This window comes from Coregonus lavaretus (genome assembly GCF_964263955.1).
Source record: "Coregonus lavaretus genome assembly, chromosome: 20".
In the NCBI taxonomy this organism is placed as follows: Eukaryota; Metazoa; Chordata; class Actinopteri; order Salmoniformes; family Salmonidae; genus Coregonus; species Coregonus lavaretus.
In genome coordinates, this window is record NC_140007.1 from 31,865,884 (window position 1) to 31,884,098 (window position 18,215).

Genomic DNA, 18,215 nt, shown 5'->3' on the forward strand with positions numbered 1-18,215 from the left:
TGGTCATGTAGTGTACTTTGTTTCTTATCATGAATCATTCTGCTTAGAGAAATAATGATCAATAACTACTTTCTTCCCTCAGACCCCTAAAATGGGACTACATTCCACAGGCCACAATCAACTCTATGTGAAGGAGATGTGTCGCGCTGCATGAGGCAAATGGTGGTCACAACAGATACTGACTGGTTTTCTGATCCATGCACTTACCTTTTTTTGAAGGTATCTGTGACCAACAGATGCATATCTGTATTCCCAGTCATGTGAAATCCATAGATTAGGGCCTAATGAATATATTTCAATTGACTGATTTCCTTAAATGAACTGTAACTCAGTAAAATCTTTGAAATTGTTGCATGTTGCGTTTATATTTTTGTTCAGTGTAGCTGAAACGAGACACTTACGATTCCCCACATGGCAGTTTCTGGACTTCTGCCACATCAAAGCATCCTGTAGCACTAACTCCAAAAAGTTTTGGGACACTGTAAAGTCCATGGAGAATAAGAGCACTTCCTCCCAGCTGCCCACTGCACTGAGGCTAGGAAACACTATCACCACTGATAAATCTACAATAATCGAGAATTTCAACAAGCATTTTGCTACGGCTGGCCATGCTTTCCACCTGGCTACCACTACCCCGGCCACCAACTCTGCACCCTCCGCTGCAACTTGCCCATGCCCCCCCCGCTTCTCCTTCACACAAATTCAGACAGCTGATGTTCTGTAAGAGCTGCAAAATCTGGACCCCTACAAATCAGCTGGGATAGACAATCTGGACCCTTTCTTTCTAAAACTAGCCGCCGAAATTGTCGCAACCCCTATTACTAGCCTGTTCAACTTCTCTTTCGTAACGTCTGAGATCCCCAGTGATTGGAAAGCAGCCGTGGTCATCCCCCTCTTCAAAGGGGGTGACACTCTAGATCCAAACTGTTACAGACCTATATCCATCCTGCCCTGCCTTTCGAAAGTATTTGAAAGCCAAGTTAACAAACAGATCAAATTGGATGTAGTCTATCACAGTGCCATCCGTTTTGTCTCCAAAGCCCCATACACTACCCACCACTGTGACCTGTACGCTCTTGTTAGCTGGTCCTCACTACATGTTCGTCGTCAAACCCACTGGCTCCAGGCCATCTATAAATCACTGCTAGGCAAATCCCCGCCTTATCTTAGCTCATTGGTCACCATAGCAGCACCCACCCGTAGTCTGCGCTCCAGCAGGTATATCTCACTGGTCATCCCCAAAGCCAACACCTCCTTTGGCCACCATTCCTTCCAGTTCTCTGCTGCCAATGACTGGAACGAATTGCAAAAATCTCTGAAGCTGGAGACTCTTATCTCCCTCACTAACTTGAAGCATCAGTTGTCAGAGCACCTTACCGATCACTGCACCTGTACACAGCCCATCTGAAATTAGCCCACCCAACTACCTCATCCCTATATTGTTATTTATTTTGCTCTTTTGCACCCCAGTATCTCTATTTGCACATAATCTCTTGCACATCTAGCATTCCAGTGTTAATACTAATTGTAATTATTTTGCACTATAGCCTATTTATTGCCTTACCTCCATAACTTGCTACATTTGCACACACTGTATATATATTTTCTGTTGTATTTTCTGACTTTATGTTTTTTTACCCCATATGTAACTCTGTGTTGTTGTTTTTATCGCACTGCTTTGCTTTATCTTGGCCAGGTCGCAGTTGTAAATGAGAACTTGTTCTCAACTGGCTTACCTGGTTAAATAAAGGTTAAATAAAAATAAATAAAAAAGCGTGCACACGGTTTTCGTGACGTTGTCAGCTAACCCATCTATAGTATCCTCACTGGCTACACTGGGAAAATCTCCATTGTATATTAGCCTCACTGGATACACTGGGAAAATCTAAATTGCATTCCTCGCGTCCTCTCTCCTCGTCTCCTTCTCCAATGGGTTTTGAGAAGGAGACAAGGAGAGAGGGGAGGACGGCAGGAGGAGTCAATTGAGATCTTCCCATTGTTTACTACCGCGGATGGATATTTTCAGGTAATTCCACCACTGCCGGAACTTGTTCTTTAAATAGCCCCGATGGAGTATTTTGATTGGATGTGGCCGCTGAGTGGGCGAGCACTGAGGGGTTTGTAATCATGCATGATACATTGTAACACAGTTTGAGGCTTGTGACAAATTATAGCGATCTTCAGTAGCCAATGCGCTCCACAGTAATGATCCATAGCCCAGTAGCAACAGTCATCAGCTCACTGAATGCAACCAGCAATGGGTTACTACTGTTTATTACAGATTTACAAACTATCTAAAAATCTATAAACTCATAATATACTGTTAGTAAACTAAATATAATCCCTTAATAAATTATTACTAAAACAGAACATGACACCAGAATGTGGGCGAGGTTATACAGTCTACTCTGGGTTGAGCCTGGCCCAGCTGTAACATGTTCATTATCATGAATTTCAATGAAATATGCAGAGAAAAAATATATTGCGCAATATTGTACACAGACAGACTTTATTCAGAAGCTGAAAGCCATTTCGATTGCAAAAAATGGCACTTTGGAATTGACACATTAACAGGGTGTTATTAAACAAGTGCATCTGGCTGTCCATATGGTTTTTACAACTTCAGATGTTTTGGTTCAGGGCAGGCAGATACAACAATGAATTGTTACAAATAGAAAGTATACAAAGAAGACGGAATAATACATTTTTAATAGACTGATAGGACATCATGGTTCTTCGGTTCTTAATATTCCTCACCCGCTTCATCATCATCAGATTCTGTGCTTGTTCTGCCCAGCTCTTCATAATCCTTCTCCAGACAAGCCAGGTCTTCTCTGGCCTCAGAGAACTCTCCCTCCTCCATGCCCTCACCTACATACCAGTGCACAAAGGCACGTTTGGCATACATGAGGTCAAACTTGTGGTCCAAACGGGCCCAGGCTTCAGCAATGGCAGTGGTGTTGCTCAGCATGCACACAGCCCTCTGGACTTTAGCTAGATCACCTCCAGGTACGGCAGTTGGGGGCTGATAGTTGATCCCAACCTGATTAGATAGAAGAAGAAAAATTAATTAATGACCCCTTTGACCGAGAATGAAATATGGTATTTATCTATCGCAATTTATAAACTGGGTGGTTTGAGCCCTGAATGCTGATTAGCTGACAGCCGTGGTATATCAGACCATATACCACGGGTATGGCAAAATATTTATTTTTACTGCTCTAATTACGTCGGTAACCAGTTTATAATAGCAATAAGGCACCTCTGGGGTTTGTAGTATATGGCCAATAAACCACGGCTAAGGGCTGTGTCCAGGCACTCTGAGATGCGTTGTGTCTAAGAACAACCCTTAGCCGTGGTATATTGGCCATATACCACACCCCCTCTGGTCTTATTGCTTAATTAAACCATATGCGGGAGGCAATCATGTTCCTTACCTTGAAACCGGTAGGGCACCATTCCACAAACTGGATGGAACGTTTGGTCTTGATATTTTGAATGGCAGCATTCACATCTTTGGGCACCACATCTCCACGGTACAGCATACAGCAGGCCATATACATGCCATGGCGAGGGTCACACTTGACCATCTGATTGGATGGCTCGAAACAGGCAGTGGTGATCTCAGAGACGGTCAGCTGCTCATGGTAAGCCTTCTCAGCGGAGATGATGGGCGCGTAGGTGACCAGGGGGAAATGAATGCGGGGGAATGGGACTAAATTGGTCTGGAACTCTGTGAGGTCAACATTCAATGCCCCATCAAAGCGTAGGGAGGCAGTGATGGAGGAAACAATCTGACCGATCAATCTGTTGAGATTGGTGTAGGATGGACGCTCAACGTCCAGGTTGCGGCGACAGATGTCATAGATGGCCTCATTGTCCACCATGAAGGCACAGTCGGAGTGATCCAGGGTGGTGTGGGTGGTCAGAATGGAATTATATGGCTCTACCACAGCTGTGGACACTTGGGGAGCTGGGTAGATGGCAAATTCCAGCTTGGACTTCTTGCCGTAGTCAACAGACAGGCGCTCCATCAGCAGAGAGGTGAAACCAGAGCCGGTGCCTCCTCCGAAGCTGTGGAAGATGAGGAATCCTTGCAGCCCTGTGCACTGGTCAGTCTAAGGAGAAAAACTATTGATCAACACTTGGGATGCACAATATATTGGCCTTAGCCAATATATTCTATATTAGCCTATATTATTAATATATTATGACTCAAATCCTTATTTTGACTGTATGACCAAGATCTTAATGTGATACTTACCATTTTACGGATACGCTCCAGGACCCCGTCAATGATCTCCTTCCCCACGGTGTAGTGTCCACGGGCGTAGTTATTGGCTGCATCCTCCTTTCCAGAGATGAGCTGCTCAGGATGGTAGAGCTGCCTGTACAGCCCAGTCCTGACCTCATCTGGGGGGAAAACAATCACTCTTCAACAAATATAGGACATCAACATCAACTGGAAATGTCACCTGAATTACCACAATTGTTGATTTCCCAGTCCTGTGCTCAGATTTTTTTGTAGCCTATAAAGCTGTACTTGCATCTTCCCGTAGTGTAATGTAGATGCACCATTTTCAGTGGCGTAAAGTAACTATGTAAAAATACTTTGAAGTAGTTTTTTGGGGTATCTGTACTTTACCTTGTTATTTATATTTTTGACAACTTTTACTCCACTACATCCTTAAAGAAATATGTACTTTTTACTCCTGATACATTTTCCTTGACACCTAAAAATACTAATTACATTTCGAATGCTCAGGCAGGACAACAATATGGTCCAATTCACGCACCTATCAATATAACGCATTCTCATCCCTACTGCCTCTGATCTGGCGGACTCACTAAATCAATTTAACACGTTTGTAAATTATGTCTGCGTGTTGGAGTGTGCCTCTGGCAGTCCGTTATTTAAAAGAAACAAGAAAAGTATGACAATTGTGTACTTTTTCCACCACTGACAATATTAACAATCATGATTTCTAGTATTTATTAATGTGCAGTAGTAACACTTGTAGACGTGCTAGAGTAGAGTTCGTGTTTTGATTAATGCACACTACTTACCTTATACTGTAGCTTATCAGCAGCCCCACCATGTTATGTAACATGAATTTCATTATTTATTACTTGGCAAGGGCTACTGCAGCCAACTTGTCTGTACTTTGGAGCAGCATATGCTGTGTATGGGCTTTCTTTATTCGTTCATTTTATTTGTTGATGGCCCAGTTGTTATTGTTGTGAAAGTTTGGGGTGTGTATCATTAACAAACACTTAATTTATACAACATTTAAAGATGCACTATGCAGAAATCGTTCCGCCATTTCCTGGTTGCTAAAATTCTAATTGTTTGCCTAATTTCAGATTATGTGACAAAACAAGCAAGTATAGTGTAGAGAATCATTGTACCATCTAAACCGCTGTGAATTATATTTTCCATAACCAAAAATATTGTATTTTCAGCTGTTTGAAACTGGTGTACAAAACCGAAAGTAAAATACGCAAAAACTAAACTTAAAAAACGGGAAGCATAGAAATACCGCACATATAACAGATCTACCGCTTCTTAGACTTGCGTTCAATGAGAATGACAGATCTATAACCCACATTTCTATATGAATTTTGTTGGGTCACCCAAAAAGTTACATATTGCAGCTTTAACTTGAACTTTCTCTTCATCTTTGTATCAATATTATACACCAATTACAGCTGGCTAGGTCTACAAACACAACCCTTTCTACAAGCTTTCCTGAGCCATGCTCACTGAAGAAAGTGTAAAAGGGGTCATCACCGCCACCACCAATGGTCTTGTCGTTTGGATACCATGCTCCATCCAGCACAGGTCCCTGCCCACATGCATTCATTCCCAATTAGCACGCCTGTCTGGCCCATGAGGATGGATATGCATTTATACTACACATGTGTAATCACACACACGAAACATGGATGGCGGAGAATAAAACAAAACATTACAAATGACTTTGCTTACCGACCACCGTTGGCTCCAGGTCCACAAATATGGCCCTGGGAACATGGCGGCCAGAACTTCCGGTGTGGAAAAAGGTGTTGAAGGGGTCCGTCCGGGAATTAGGCCCCTGGTCCTCTTCATTGAACACCCCGTCAGGCCCCACACCGTGTTCCAAGCAGAAGAGTTCCCAGCATGCATTGCCCGTCTGAACGCCTGCCTGGCCCACGTGGATGGAGATACACTCTCTCTGTTGGCCAAAAACAACAGTATGACTACTTCCTGTTCCTCAAACAGTCTGTCTGAAGTGGAAAATACACAAACAGCAAAGCCCCTTTTACACAGATACTGTAAATCTGACTATATCAACACACAAAGGTACAAGGAATTCAAGTATGCTGACATGTAGGATTTATTCATAACAACATTCCTGTATGTTATTTTTTCTCCTTTGGCTGGTTGTTACACCTCAGTAAGCACAGTCATAACTGAAGAGGACTGAATTAAATGTTGATAGAAAAGGGCAAACCAGAAATAGATAAATCCAGGGAAAAATCTAGATGTGTCCATTACCACATGGTTCAAGTCATTAAAGGTGATGCCAAAAGTAGAGAGCAATACAGTAGCTCCAAATGTAAAGTAACTGTGTCACTCTAAACATTGATCCTGAACTCAAATCAGGTCAAAGAACGGATTTATTCCTTTGATGGTCAAGTTTCCCAGACACAGATTGATCCTAGTCCTGGGCTAAAATCAGGGTGCTTTTTTAGTCCAGTACTAGGCTTAATCTGTCTCTGGGAAACTGTACCAAAGTATTTAAAGAATATCTGCCATACACATGTTTCAGCATGTCCAGATTTGTAGTCTTGGCTCTGGATCCCAGGGGGAGGAAATTCTAGGTTCTCACAAGGTGGTAATCAACTGACATGGTCCTCTGTAGCTCAATTGGTAGAGCATGGCGCTTGTAACGCCAGGGTAGTGGGTTCGATCCCCGGGACCACCCATACGTAAAAATGTATGCACACATGACTGTAAGTCGCTTTGGATAAAACCGTCTGCTAAATGGCATATTATATTATTTTAAAAAAGTAAGTGGCATCTGTAAAATGTAACACTAAAATGCTGTGTAATAACACAGTGTCACAAAGAAAAATAGAACTCCTAAATCGTGAATACAAAAGTAAATTATTGTATGAGGATGACACGAAAGGGGCTTGGCATGCTTGCTATACTTTTGAATGCCTGATTGTTGAGAAAGCAAATGGCCTCTCAGTGGTAATCATGCATAGGCCCATAGGCTGTACACTAGCCTACATTTTCCTTTATGTACACAATTGGTATAGGAAGATAGTGTATCACATTACTTTCCTAGACTCTTGCCTAAATATAGGTAAAGTAGGCTAATGTTTTAAGAAAATAATTTGCCATTTGAAGGTTAAAAACTTCATGAAAGTTTGTCAAGCATGTGACCCAACCAACTGCCCCATACCACCTACCTATCTGCTTCCTCACCAAGGCTCAACAGATTCCTAGGATTCCTCTCTTGCAGCCACAGTATGCATTCCCGCACATACTGTATTACATTGTTATAAGAACGTAGTAACAAACGATCAACTTTACTACTAACGGATACATTCAAACGGAATGGATAGAGTAGGGCCCTACGCATGACTGAGGTTATGGGCATAAGGCAATAAAAAGCTGAATGTTTTTCATTTTTTCAAAGGAAACATCTCAAACCGTTGAGTAAATGTTGGTCTACATTTTCAGACTGCGTAAACATTACATTTGCCAATGAGGCTGGCAAATATTAACAATAACACCGAAATGGGAAAAATGTACTTCCCGCATTTAGGATTTCAATGCAAAAAGTTATGTAAATTGCGCACATACCATTTCCCCCTGTCAAGATTCAGATGATTGAAGACGCGTAAAAACGGTTGAAAAAAATTATTCTCAATATACAGTAAAGGCGCAAAAAGTTTTTGCTCCAGCTCCGTCGACAAAGACGAGTTACGTGTCTCCGCCAACACAGCAATGTCAGGCACCCTTTGAATGCGACGGGTGATTTTATAGCCTTGGTCTGTGCTGCACACCGCCCACACTACTGAAATACCTGAGCACTCTAGTCGAATTGTCATTGGATCCCAGTGGTGACGATATAGTTATGACATTTCAAAAAATGTGATGTTCGTGAACACTCAACATTATTTTAATATATGTGATTTGGTTCATACTCCATCTACATTTAGATATTATTGTACATTTGGGGGGTAGCCGGGTTTGAACTGTACTAGCGCCTTGGGGCAGTCCGTCATAAAGCACTTATCAAGGATCACTTGAGAACGCATCCCTGCCCCTCCGAACATCCGCCCACACCTCTGATAGTCCCACAGTAGTGTCATTCCACTTCTGACATCAATGCAGCTAGTTTGGGGATTAGCCCAACCAGGACTCAAACCCAGGTCCCTGCGAGCGCGACTGTCAGTCCAACGCCTTAGCCATTACACCAAAATGTCTGAAACCCTTGACAAAATCACTAAGCTTTTACTAGAGGTCAACACAGTACACTTCAACATCGAATTCCGCATTGCATTACAATAATAACTGAATACAAATATAAAAGTGATACATTATCACAATGTTTATTCACTTTTTCAAGTAACAACAAAAGACTCCTCAGGATTTTGTACTTCCCCTGGAGAGTAGAAGTCAAGTCATTTTGCTTGTCGAAACAAATCCACTATCGACAAATGCATGCACCATACCCACATCCTCAGCAGTCAGTTGCAGGGGCCAAAGAGATTTTGACAAGATGACAGAAACAGCAAAAGAACAAGGAATCATCTGCAGTCCACAATACAATTATGGCGCTTTCCCTAAAATTAAATTAATTTGAATATCTTTGATACATTGCAAATAATGACTGTCAGGTAAATATAACAATTCTTCAATAAGTGATTTGTTTCTAAAAGCACTTTATACAGAATTACAAAATCTACAAAGGGTTTACTGCCTGACTGATTGAAAACCTGGCAAATGCTAAATAATCGTCATACTTGATGGCATGACAACAATCACAGTCCTAATGAGGCATCATGGATGTTCAGTTAAATGTGGGCCACAAGGGCATAAGGCATATAGCAGCAGAAAACTGGAGCCTCTTGTGTTTCTTCTGCTCCACGGTTCATAACAGAAGTAGAGAAATATATTGCACTTTAAAAGATGAGTCAAAAATGTATCTCACAGGTAACCACGGCAACAGGTACCACTCAAAGTGTGTCATGCGATCGAGTGGGTTGGGATGGATGTCTTCTTGGAAGCAACAACTGTTAATGAGGACACTGAAACAACTCTAATCACTGTTGTACACCCCTTGTCCCTTATCCATAGAATGCCGAAGGGTTATCACACAAAAGTAACTAAGCTCAGATGAGAAAGTCTGATGAAGAGAGTCAAGAGACTTCCGGGAGGACATATAGCACACTAGCCTCCAAGTGAATGATCCCTCTGTCGCTCCATAGTAGTGGCACGTAAATATCAGATTCAGGACTAGCTGCCTGCCCTCCTCTGCTTCACCCGACCTTTCTGAGGTTGTTCGGAGGTAAATCTCACTTCTCTCGGAGGACACACACTCCTGCATCGCAGCGCTGTGTGGCCATGGAGGTGACCACCTCCCAGCTGTCAATAACTGGGTCGTAACACTCGATACTGCTCAGAAGGGAGTTTCCATCATACCTGGAGAGAGGGCAAAAGAGTACAGGGGAGGATGAACAATACATCATATGGCTGTGTTCAATGACATAAATCGCATCCTTATAATCGAAAACTGGACCATAAGGGGAGAATGCATTCATGATTCAGATATATTACAATGTTATCTAAGCAAGAATAATATAAATCAATCAAGAGTCATACATTATGTATATTAATGATCCCAACCAAAATTCATTTATATCTCCTAATACTGAAGTCGGGTGCAGAGCCGTGGTTGAGTGATATCACTCCTGGCTCTATGTACAACTCTTAGCTGGAGACTGGGGTTCAATCCCTGTGTCCTCCCTTCACTCTGTATCTCCTCTTCACCTGTCTCCCTCATTGTTTCTCATCTGTCTGTCATTAAAAGCAATAAACATACGAAAGGAAAGTGAATTTACACTCTCCTTAAAAAAGTAAAAAATAAACAAAGCCGGGTTGGGATGTTCAGGCTTACCCAGCTATGGCGTAGAGTCGTCCCCGGAGGACGGTAGCTCCTACGTAGCAGCGGGGAGTGGTCATACTGGCTACCGTGGTCCAATAGTCTGTCCTAATGTTGTAAACCTCCACTGAGTCGAGGTGCGCTGTTCCATCGAAGCCTCCCACCACATAGATGTGGTCGTTGAGCAAGGCTACACCAGCCCCTGCAACAAAGATTATAGGCCCTTCAGACATACTAACCATAGCCATATGTAGAGAGAGCCATACTGTATATCATCTATACAGCCCTGATACCATTCTATTGTCATACTCTGGAGTACTGACCTGAGCGTTTGGTGGCCATGGGGGTAACATTTGTCCAGTGTCCTGTGTGAGGGTCATACCGCTCCACTGAATTGAGGATATTCAATCCGTCGTACCCACCTGCAACAAATGACATACACTACATGACCAAAAGTGTGTGGACACCTGTTCGTCAAACATCTCATTCCAAAATCATGGGCATTAATATGGAGGTGGTCCCCCTTTGCTGCTATAATAGCCTCCACTCTTCTGGGAAGGCTTTCCACTAGATGTTGGAACATTGCTGTGGGGACTTGCTTCCATTCAGCCACAAGAGCATTAGTGAGGTCGGGCACTGATGTTGGGTGATTAGGCCTGGCTCGCAGTCGGTGTTCCAATTCATCCCAAAGGTGTTCGATGGGGTTGAGGTCAGGGCTCTGTGCAGGCTAGTCAAGTTCTTCCACACCGATCTCAACAAACCATTTCTGTATGGACCTCTCTTTGTGCACGGGGGCATTGTCATGCTGAAACAGGAAAGGGCCTTCCCCAAACTGTTGCCACAAAGTTGGAAGCACAGAATTGTCTAGAATGTCATTGTATGCTGTAGCTTTAAGATTTCCCTTCACTGGAACTAAGGGGCCTAGCCTGAACCATGAAAAACAGCCCCAGACCATGATTCCTCCTCCATCAAACTTTACAGTTGGCACTATGCATTCAGGCAGGTAGCGTTCTCCTGGCATCCGCCAAACCCAGATTTGTCTGTCAGACTGCCAGATGGTGAAGCGTGATTCATCATTCCAAAGAACGTGTTTCCACTGGTCCAGAGTCCAATGGCGGCGAGCTTTACACACTCCAGCCGACACTTCGCATTGGTGATCTTAGGCTTGTGTGCGGCTGCTCGGCCATGGAAACCCATTTCATGAAGCTCCCGACGAACAGTTATTGTGCTGACGTTGCTTCCAGAGGCATTTTGGAACTCGGTAGTGAGTGTTTTAACTGAGGACCGACGATTTTTCTGCACTGCGCACTTCAGCACTCGGTGGTCCCGTTCTGTGAGCTTGTGTGGCCTACCACTTCACGGCTGAGCCGTTGTTGCTCCTAGATGTTTCCACCTCACAATAACAGCACTTACAGTTGACCGGGGCAGCTCTATCAGCGTAGAAATGTGATAAACTGACTTGTTAGAAAGGTGGCATCCTAGGACGGTGCCACGTTGAAAGTCACAGAGCTCTTCAGTAAGGCCATTCTACTGCCAATGTTTGTCTATGGAGATTGCATGGCTGTGTGCTTGATTTTATACACCTGTCAGCAACAGGTGTGGCTGAAATAGCTGAATCCACTAATTTGAAGGGGTGTCCACATACAGTGTAGATCCTTACTAAGGTCAGTGGGGGGAAAAAACAGAGTTATTTTAAATATTTATATACCAACACCATTACAAACTTAAATCAAACATATTTAATACCCACCTAGACAGTATATAAGTCCACTAGCCACCACCAGGCCAGCCCCTTCCCTGGCTGTCTGCATGTCCCCCAGCATGCTCCACTGGTCAATATTGGGGTCATATCGTTCCATGCTGGTGTGACGGCGGCTACCGTCAAAGCCTCCAGCAACATAGATCATATCTGTGGGCAGAAAAGTGAGAAAATAAATGTTAGGAAATGTTCCAACAACTTTTTGAAAGTCTGCATTAGAAAACACTTACAGGGTTTTGTTACACCTGAGGACAGTCAAACTCACTTCAGTGCTATTTGTTTTTGTAAACCCCATGACAATGAGGGCTGTCAATCAGAGAAGATCCTCTACCTCCGAGTGTTGTCGCCCCGGCAAGGCCACGCCGTACATTCATAGTGGCGACGGTGTACCAGACACCATCCTCGTCTGCCGTGTAGTCCAAGCACTCCACCGAGCTAAGCCGCGATCGACCATCGTATCCGCCAATCACATACACGCGGTCATTGAGGGACACGGTAGCCACGTAACGCCTTTTCCGAGCAATGTTCTGTAAAAACATGCTTGGGATAAGTTAACCATGATCAGAGAGCCAAAATATGTCCTTTAAAAAAATGATACTTACAGGTAAAAAGCTCCACTCCTGAGTTTTAGGATCATACTTCTCAACGATATCTATAGGGGATTGTTGACTGCCGAATCCTCCAATAACCAGCAGGACCTCCTTGGCACCTTGAAAGAGCAACATGGAAATCACTTTTTCCACATGAATAAGGTAGAAACTTCCACTAAGCTTGTCTTGTATCCCTATTATTAGGACAAGAAAAGCACTCCATAAAAGGGAGGACAGTACTGTACCTAATCTGGCTTGGGTGCGTGGACCCTGCATCTCACTCCTCAGCTCTGGTCTAAGGTGGAATTTCTTGGCCTCATCCACAAGGTCTCGACAGGGAAGACTGCATCGAATGAGGGGCTGGAACACGTCACAACATATACAGTACTTTATCAAGACAGTAATAACACCTCTGCTCAACACTTGAGGCCTGTTTCCCAGAAGCACACTATAAATCATTCTCAATGAAGAATTTCCATTGAAAGTGGATTTCAGCCCAGGACTATGCTTAATTTATGTCCGGGAAACTGGCTGTTGATGTATTAACACAAACCCATTATAGGGAGGCCTAAGACAAGAAAACTGCTTACATCATGTGGTCCTCTGTAGCTCAGCTGGTAGAGCACGGCGCTTGAAACGCCAAGGTAGTGGGTTCGATCCCCGGGACCACCCATACACAAAAATGTATGCACGCATGACTGTAAGTCGCTTTGGATAAAAGCGTCTGCTAAATGGCATATTATATTATTATATCATGTGACAGTGTGTGGTCTAGCTGCCTCACCTCTGAGTCGATGACATCTGTGATATAGCGCGGAGTGAGCAAAGGCATCCGCACATGCTCCAGCATCTCTGATAAATACGGCTCCCTCTCTTTCCTATTGTGTTTAACCCAATTCAACACTGCCTCGAATACAGGCTCCTCTGAGTCCACCTGCAAACAGAGACAACATGTATTCACAACCACACACCTTGACAACAAAACAAAACATGCTTGTTGTAATAATGGTAATCCCAAAGTATAACTACTCAAGGCCAAACATGCATTCACTCAATCACACTGATTACTCCAAATGACTGAGATCAACTTCACTTCAAGAGGAACAAGTCAAAGTGACAGTTTTAATTAATGATGTATATACAGTCAACTAGGGCAGATGGTTACAAAAATAACTGAAAATTGTGTCTCTGACTTAACTAACTTTGTATTACACACATTTTGATCACGAAAATCGTGACAAGCAAAAATCCTTTGAATTAATTGGTAAACTATAAATCAAGTCCCATGGTTACAATTATGTTTTTATACAGCAAGATATGCGCTGTGCGGTTAAACACAGGAATTTCCAGAGCACAAAGGCATACTTAAATCAGATTCTCTTCTCCATAATTTCAGAGCCAGATCCGCAATGGGGGCCCCATTAATGGAGATTACTGCAGGTCTACACTTGCACCTTTTCTTTCAACTTCAGGTTTTTGAAGGACAATTTGAGACTTGTGAAAAGTATCCCCCTGAGCATTCAAAGATGACCCCGAATAGAGATCAGACATGCACCTGAGGCAGCATGACTGTGTGCTCTCTTAATTCACAAACAAATTCAGTACACTATTCGACTTTGGTAACACTTTACATCAAGTTGCTCTTATACCTGTGTAGTACCACCATAATTACACTAGTAACATTGTATTAACATGTTACTTAGTATCAAATCAAATCTTATTTGTCACATGCGCCGAATACAACAGGTGTAGACCTTACAGTGAAATGCTTACTTACAAGGCCTTAACCAACAATGCAGTTTTAAGAAAAATAAGTGTTAAGTAAAAAATTAAAATAAAAAATAATTAAAGAGCAGCAGTAAAATAACAGTAGCGAGGCTACTTAAGTAATTGTAGTTTAATTGCATAGAAATTGAGTTGTAATTACAAAAACACAACTCCATTAATATGCAATTACAAAGGCTACCTAATGTAGGCCTACGATGTAACAACAACGATTATTACTATCGTAATTAGAGCGTTACGACACAAGTCGTGCTGCTGCTCCAGTTTCCACTCTTCTGCCTACGGCTATGGAACCCTGACCTGTTCACTGGACGTGCTACCTTGTCCCAGACCTGCTGTTTTCAACTCTCTCTCTCTACCGCACCTGCTATTTCAACCTCTAAATGCCCGGCTATGAAAAGCCAAGTGACATTTACTCCTGATGTACTGACCTGTTGCAACCTCTACAACCACTGTGATTTTATTTGACCCTGCTGGTCATCTATGAGCGTTTGAACATCTTGGAGAAAAATCTGGCCTTAATGGCCATGTACCGTTATAATCTCCACCTGGCACAGCCAGAAGGGGACTGGCCACCCTTCAGAGCCTGGTTCCTCTCTAGGTTTCTGCCTTTCTTGGGAGTTTTTCCTAGCCACCGTGCTTCTACATCTGCATTGCTTGCTGTTTGGGGTTTTAGGCTGGGTTTCTGTATAGCACTTTGTGACATCGCAAATCAAAAAAAGTGTCCTTTTTACATCTGCCCTTTTTACATCTGCTGATATAAAAAGGGCTTTATAAATAAATTGGATTGATTTAATAATATCTCAACAAATCCACTTTGCTTACCTGGATTTCATCGCATTTAACTAGTTTTTCAACCTCGTTCTGGCTAAGCAGCATAAACTCCTCATGTTGAACCACCTCAGGGAAGTGCTTCTGGGAGAAGAGTTCAGCGGCCTGCATCAGGTCAAGGCAATTGTGGGTCTCAGCAAAGTCCCGAATGCCCAGGCAGTTTGTGGGATCAAGCTGACTATCCAGAAAGTCACAACAAGCTCTTTTTACTCCTGTGGAATACAAAGAAACATATACACATATTAAGTGAGTGCAGTACGTTAATTTGTGTGAAATAATGTTGAAGTATTTAATTTGCTAGTCTGTCTCAAGTAAAAACTTCTTGACATAAATGAACAATGTTTCCACTATATTAGCAAATTAGCAATACAATCTCGCCAGTGATATTGCACAAACCTGATAAGGGAAGCTGATGGGTGTGCATTTCCTTTTACAAAGGAGCAGATTTAGATTTAACTGACATACTGGTAGTTTATTCCACAGAGTAAATACAGTGGATGTACAGTAAAGTGCATATAGTACACCCTGTCCAATGGTTCTCATTATTTTTTGATTTCTCAACTTACCTTTGAGTTGCAGCAGACAGGCTGCAGGAAGCAGTTCCTGGACATTCTCCACTGTGACCAAGACCGTCTCTGTGTAAACAAAGTCGAGCAGGATCTCCATGGTGGACGCAGTCAACCCCTGGATGTCTACGAAGGATTTCCCTTTCTCTGACAACTGCAAAAGCACAACAGCAAAGACAGACACATCAGCTTAAATTACTGGTTAGTAGTCGCTCTTGCCAGACACAGAGCGCTCCCCAGTCATTGCAAAAAACATAGGCCTCCTGATTTCTTGTGTTTACTATTTGTCATACTTGTGTAGGCAGCTGTGGATTATAGTCAGCTTTGTTAGTAAAAGAGCAATGCTCACCTGGGGATTCTTAGAGAGCTAAAAATGTTAAAGGAAAGAGAAACTAGGTCAACCGAGCTACAGATAAATAATTAGCATTGGACTAGTTCTGCTATGCACTTTCATTGCTTTTTCTTGTTTGAGAATAGCCTAATATTTGAGGTAGGCCTATATTTTAAAGCATTTTTATTAAGCTATAAATAACCAGATGGCAGTCAGATACACTGCAAGACGTATTGCTCAAAGAAATGAATATCAGTTTAATTTTAGCCTACAAAAATCTTAGCTGGGTTCTAAGCACAAGGGATATGTAGACACTATTTTGGGCATTGTCAACCTCTGAACTAGTCAAACAACTATTACCTGTCTCTTTCTGCATACAGAGAGAACCACCAGCAAAAAGTATTTATAAAGTTATTATCGCTGATGACACTGATGATCAGTCATCATTGGTCGTTTGTGGAAGTGCTCTCTCATATGTGTCTATCTAGGCCTAAATTATCTCCAGTCTTGTGCTTACAGTTACCTCGCTGGTGAACATGGCACAGAAGTAGTCACTGCAGGCTGCCAGGACAATGCGGTGTGCAGGAAAGTCAGTATTCTCCACTCTCAAAGTGATGTCACAGAGTGTGTTGTTCTTACGAAGTGCGTTCATGGCATTGAGGATGGATTTGGCATGGGAGTTGGTCATGATGTCTTTGGGAGCCATGGTACTGTACTTTACAAAGAGTGCCTCAAGTTTCAAGAATCTCAACGTGCTGCAATATCTGCCAAAAAGACAGAAAAGCGTGAACATAGTTTGGAGGCAAAGTGCAAAGATGTCAAAGTTATGATAAATGATATGGGACCTCAACCACTGAAGTTCACAGCTGCTCACTGTGCAGGCAAAATACATGACTGTACATGTATTACAGTGAACAACAACAAAATAACTAGACCTATTAGAAATCTAGAAATAACTGCCCTGTCCCACACAGATGACCTGGGTTCAAATCCAGTTGGTCACATTGATGCCGTGACCTGGATTCATGCAGCTAGCGAACTTTCCACTTCTTTGGCTAAACTGGCATCTGTCCAACTTGAGTTGAATTAGCTTTACTTTAGCCAACGACTTTAAACAAGATGTCACCTTATGACATTGACATAGCCAACTCCAAATATCTAACTATCAGTTGGTTATGAAATGGACAACTAGCCGCGGCTAACCGTAGCGAACTAACTAACTAGCTAACTACGAGTTATGTTAGCTAGATGGCTAGCTACATTTCAAATATTCACAAAATATGGGTAAAGGGTTTGAATGAATGTGACAAGCAAACTACCAAATGAGCAACACGAATGGCACACACAGTTTCAATCAATAAAAAATAACTACCCACCACCTAGCTAGATAGCATTAGCAAGCTGACCAGCTAGCTAGCTTTTTTGTTTGCTAGCTAACTCCAACCGCACAAGACTAGTCCAGACTTCCCAGTCACATTGGAGGATGCCAAATGTGGTCCATGGTAGCGTATGTTTTCCTGCAATAGTGTGGGCTATTGCTCATTCGTTTTTCTAATTACTAACGTCAGCTAGCGGAAACAACATTTTAATTTCAAAATGCCGCAACAACTGTATCTAGCTAGCCAGCTATCCGCAGTCAGTGTAGCTTTTGACAAAAACACAATACGTCACGTCACATACGTGCGCACACCTCGAATGTGAATGTGCATGTTTTACTGTTGAAAGTAAATTCTGAACCAATGCAAACAAACCCACAAAAACTCACAATCAAAACAAATAGAAAAACGTTTTTCCTTATTCACAAATTAAACTAAGGGCTTTTTGTTTTACTGTTGCGACAGCCTGCTTGAAATAGGTGCACTCGATTTAGACTACCGACGCAGGATAGGTGGCGTTTCGACCTTTATGAATGGTGCCAAAAGTGCAACATCGTGTACCTCCTTTTATTATTATTTTTAATTATTTTAACACATCATGAGTATATTTTGTCTCAGGGACATGTTGTCCAAGGGAAATGGACAGTTTGATTGTGGTAAAAATATTTGTAAATGCAATTGTGGATCTACATTTCTGACATATTGGCAGATTGAGCCATGCACGTTTGCTCATCCATTTGACACAGTAAACAACCATTTACAAAATGTAATACACGTTTGTGAATCCTGTTATATATTTTATTCAGAAACCAAG

The 18,215-nt window shown here is 42.4% G+C and overlaps 2 protein-coding genes across 6 annotated transcripts; both read right to left on the reverse strand.

The window, feature by feature from the left end:
- Positions 1-2,490: 2,490 nt before the first annotated feature.
- Positions 2,491-8,071, reverse strand: LOC311147853 (tubulin alpha chain-like). The gene is made up of 5 exons (XM_084184667.1): positions 7,859-8,071; positions 5,990-6,215; positions 4,265-4,413; positions 3,438-4,118; positions 2,491-3,043 (listed from the first exon to the last, which is right to left on the reverse strand). The coding sequence occupies exons 1-5, from the start codon at positions 7,859-7,861 to the stop codon at positions 2,744-2,746; spliced, it is 1,359 nt and encodes a 452-aa protein (XP_084040793.1). The 5' UTR covers positions 7,862-8,071; the 3' UTR covers positions 2,491-2,743.
- Positions 8,072-8,586: 515 nt separating this feature from the next.
- Positions 8,587-17,699, reverse strand: LOC311147985 (kelch-like protein 12). 5 transcript variants are annotated; one of them, XM_084184851.1, is made up of 13 exons: positions 17,402-17,699; positions 16,549-16,780; positions 16,044-16,061; positions 15,695-15,848; positions 15,123-15,340; positions 13,297-13,446; positions 12,758-12,872; positions 12,525-12,631; positions 12,254-12,449; positions 11,914-12,072; positions 10,487-10,585; positions 10,179-10,365; positions 8,587-9,703 (listed from the first exon to the last, which is right to left on the reverse strand). In XM_084184851.1, the coding sequence occupies exons 2-13, from the start codon at positions 16,729-16,731 to the stop codon at positions 9,577-9,579; spliced, it is 1,713 nt and encodes a 570-aa protein (XP_084040977.1). In that variant the 5' UTR covers positions 16,732-16,780; positions 17,402-17,699; the 3' UTR covers positions 8,587-9,576. The 5 variants fall into 5 exon arrangements, with proteins under 5 accessions (XP_084040977.1, XP_084040976.1, XP_084040980.1 ...); XM_084184850.1 differs by having other exon boundaries at positions 16,549-16,789; positions 17,402-17,689; XM_084184854.1 differs by lacking the exon at positions 16,044-16,061 and having other exon boundaries at positions 17,402-17,668.
- Positions 17,700-18,215: the final 516 nt, after the last annotated feature.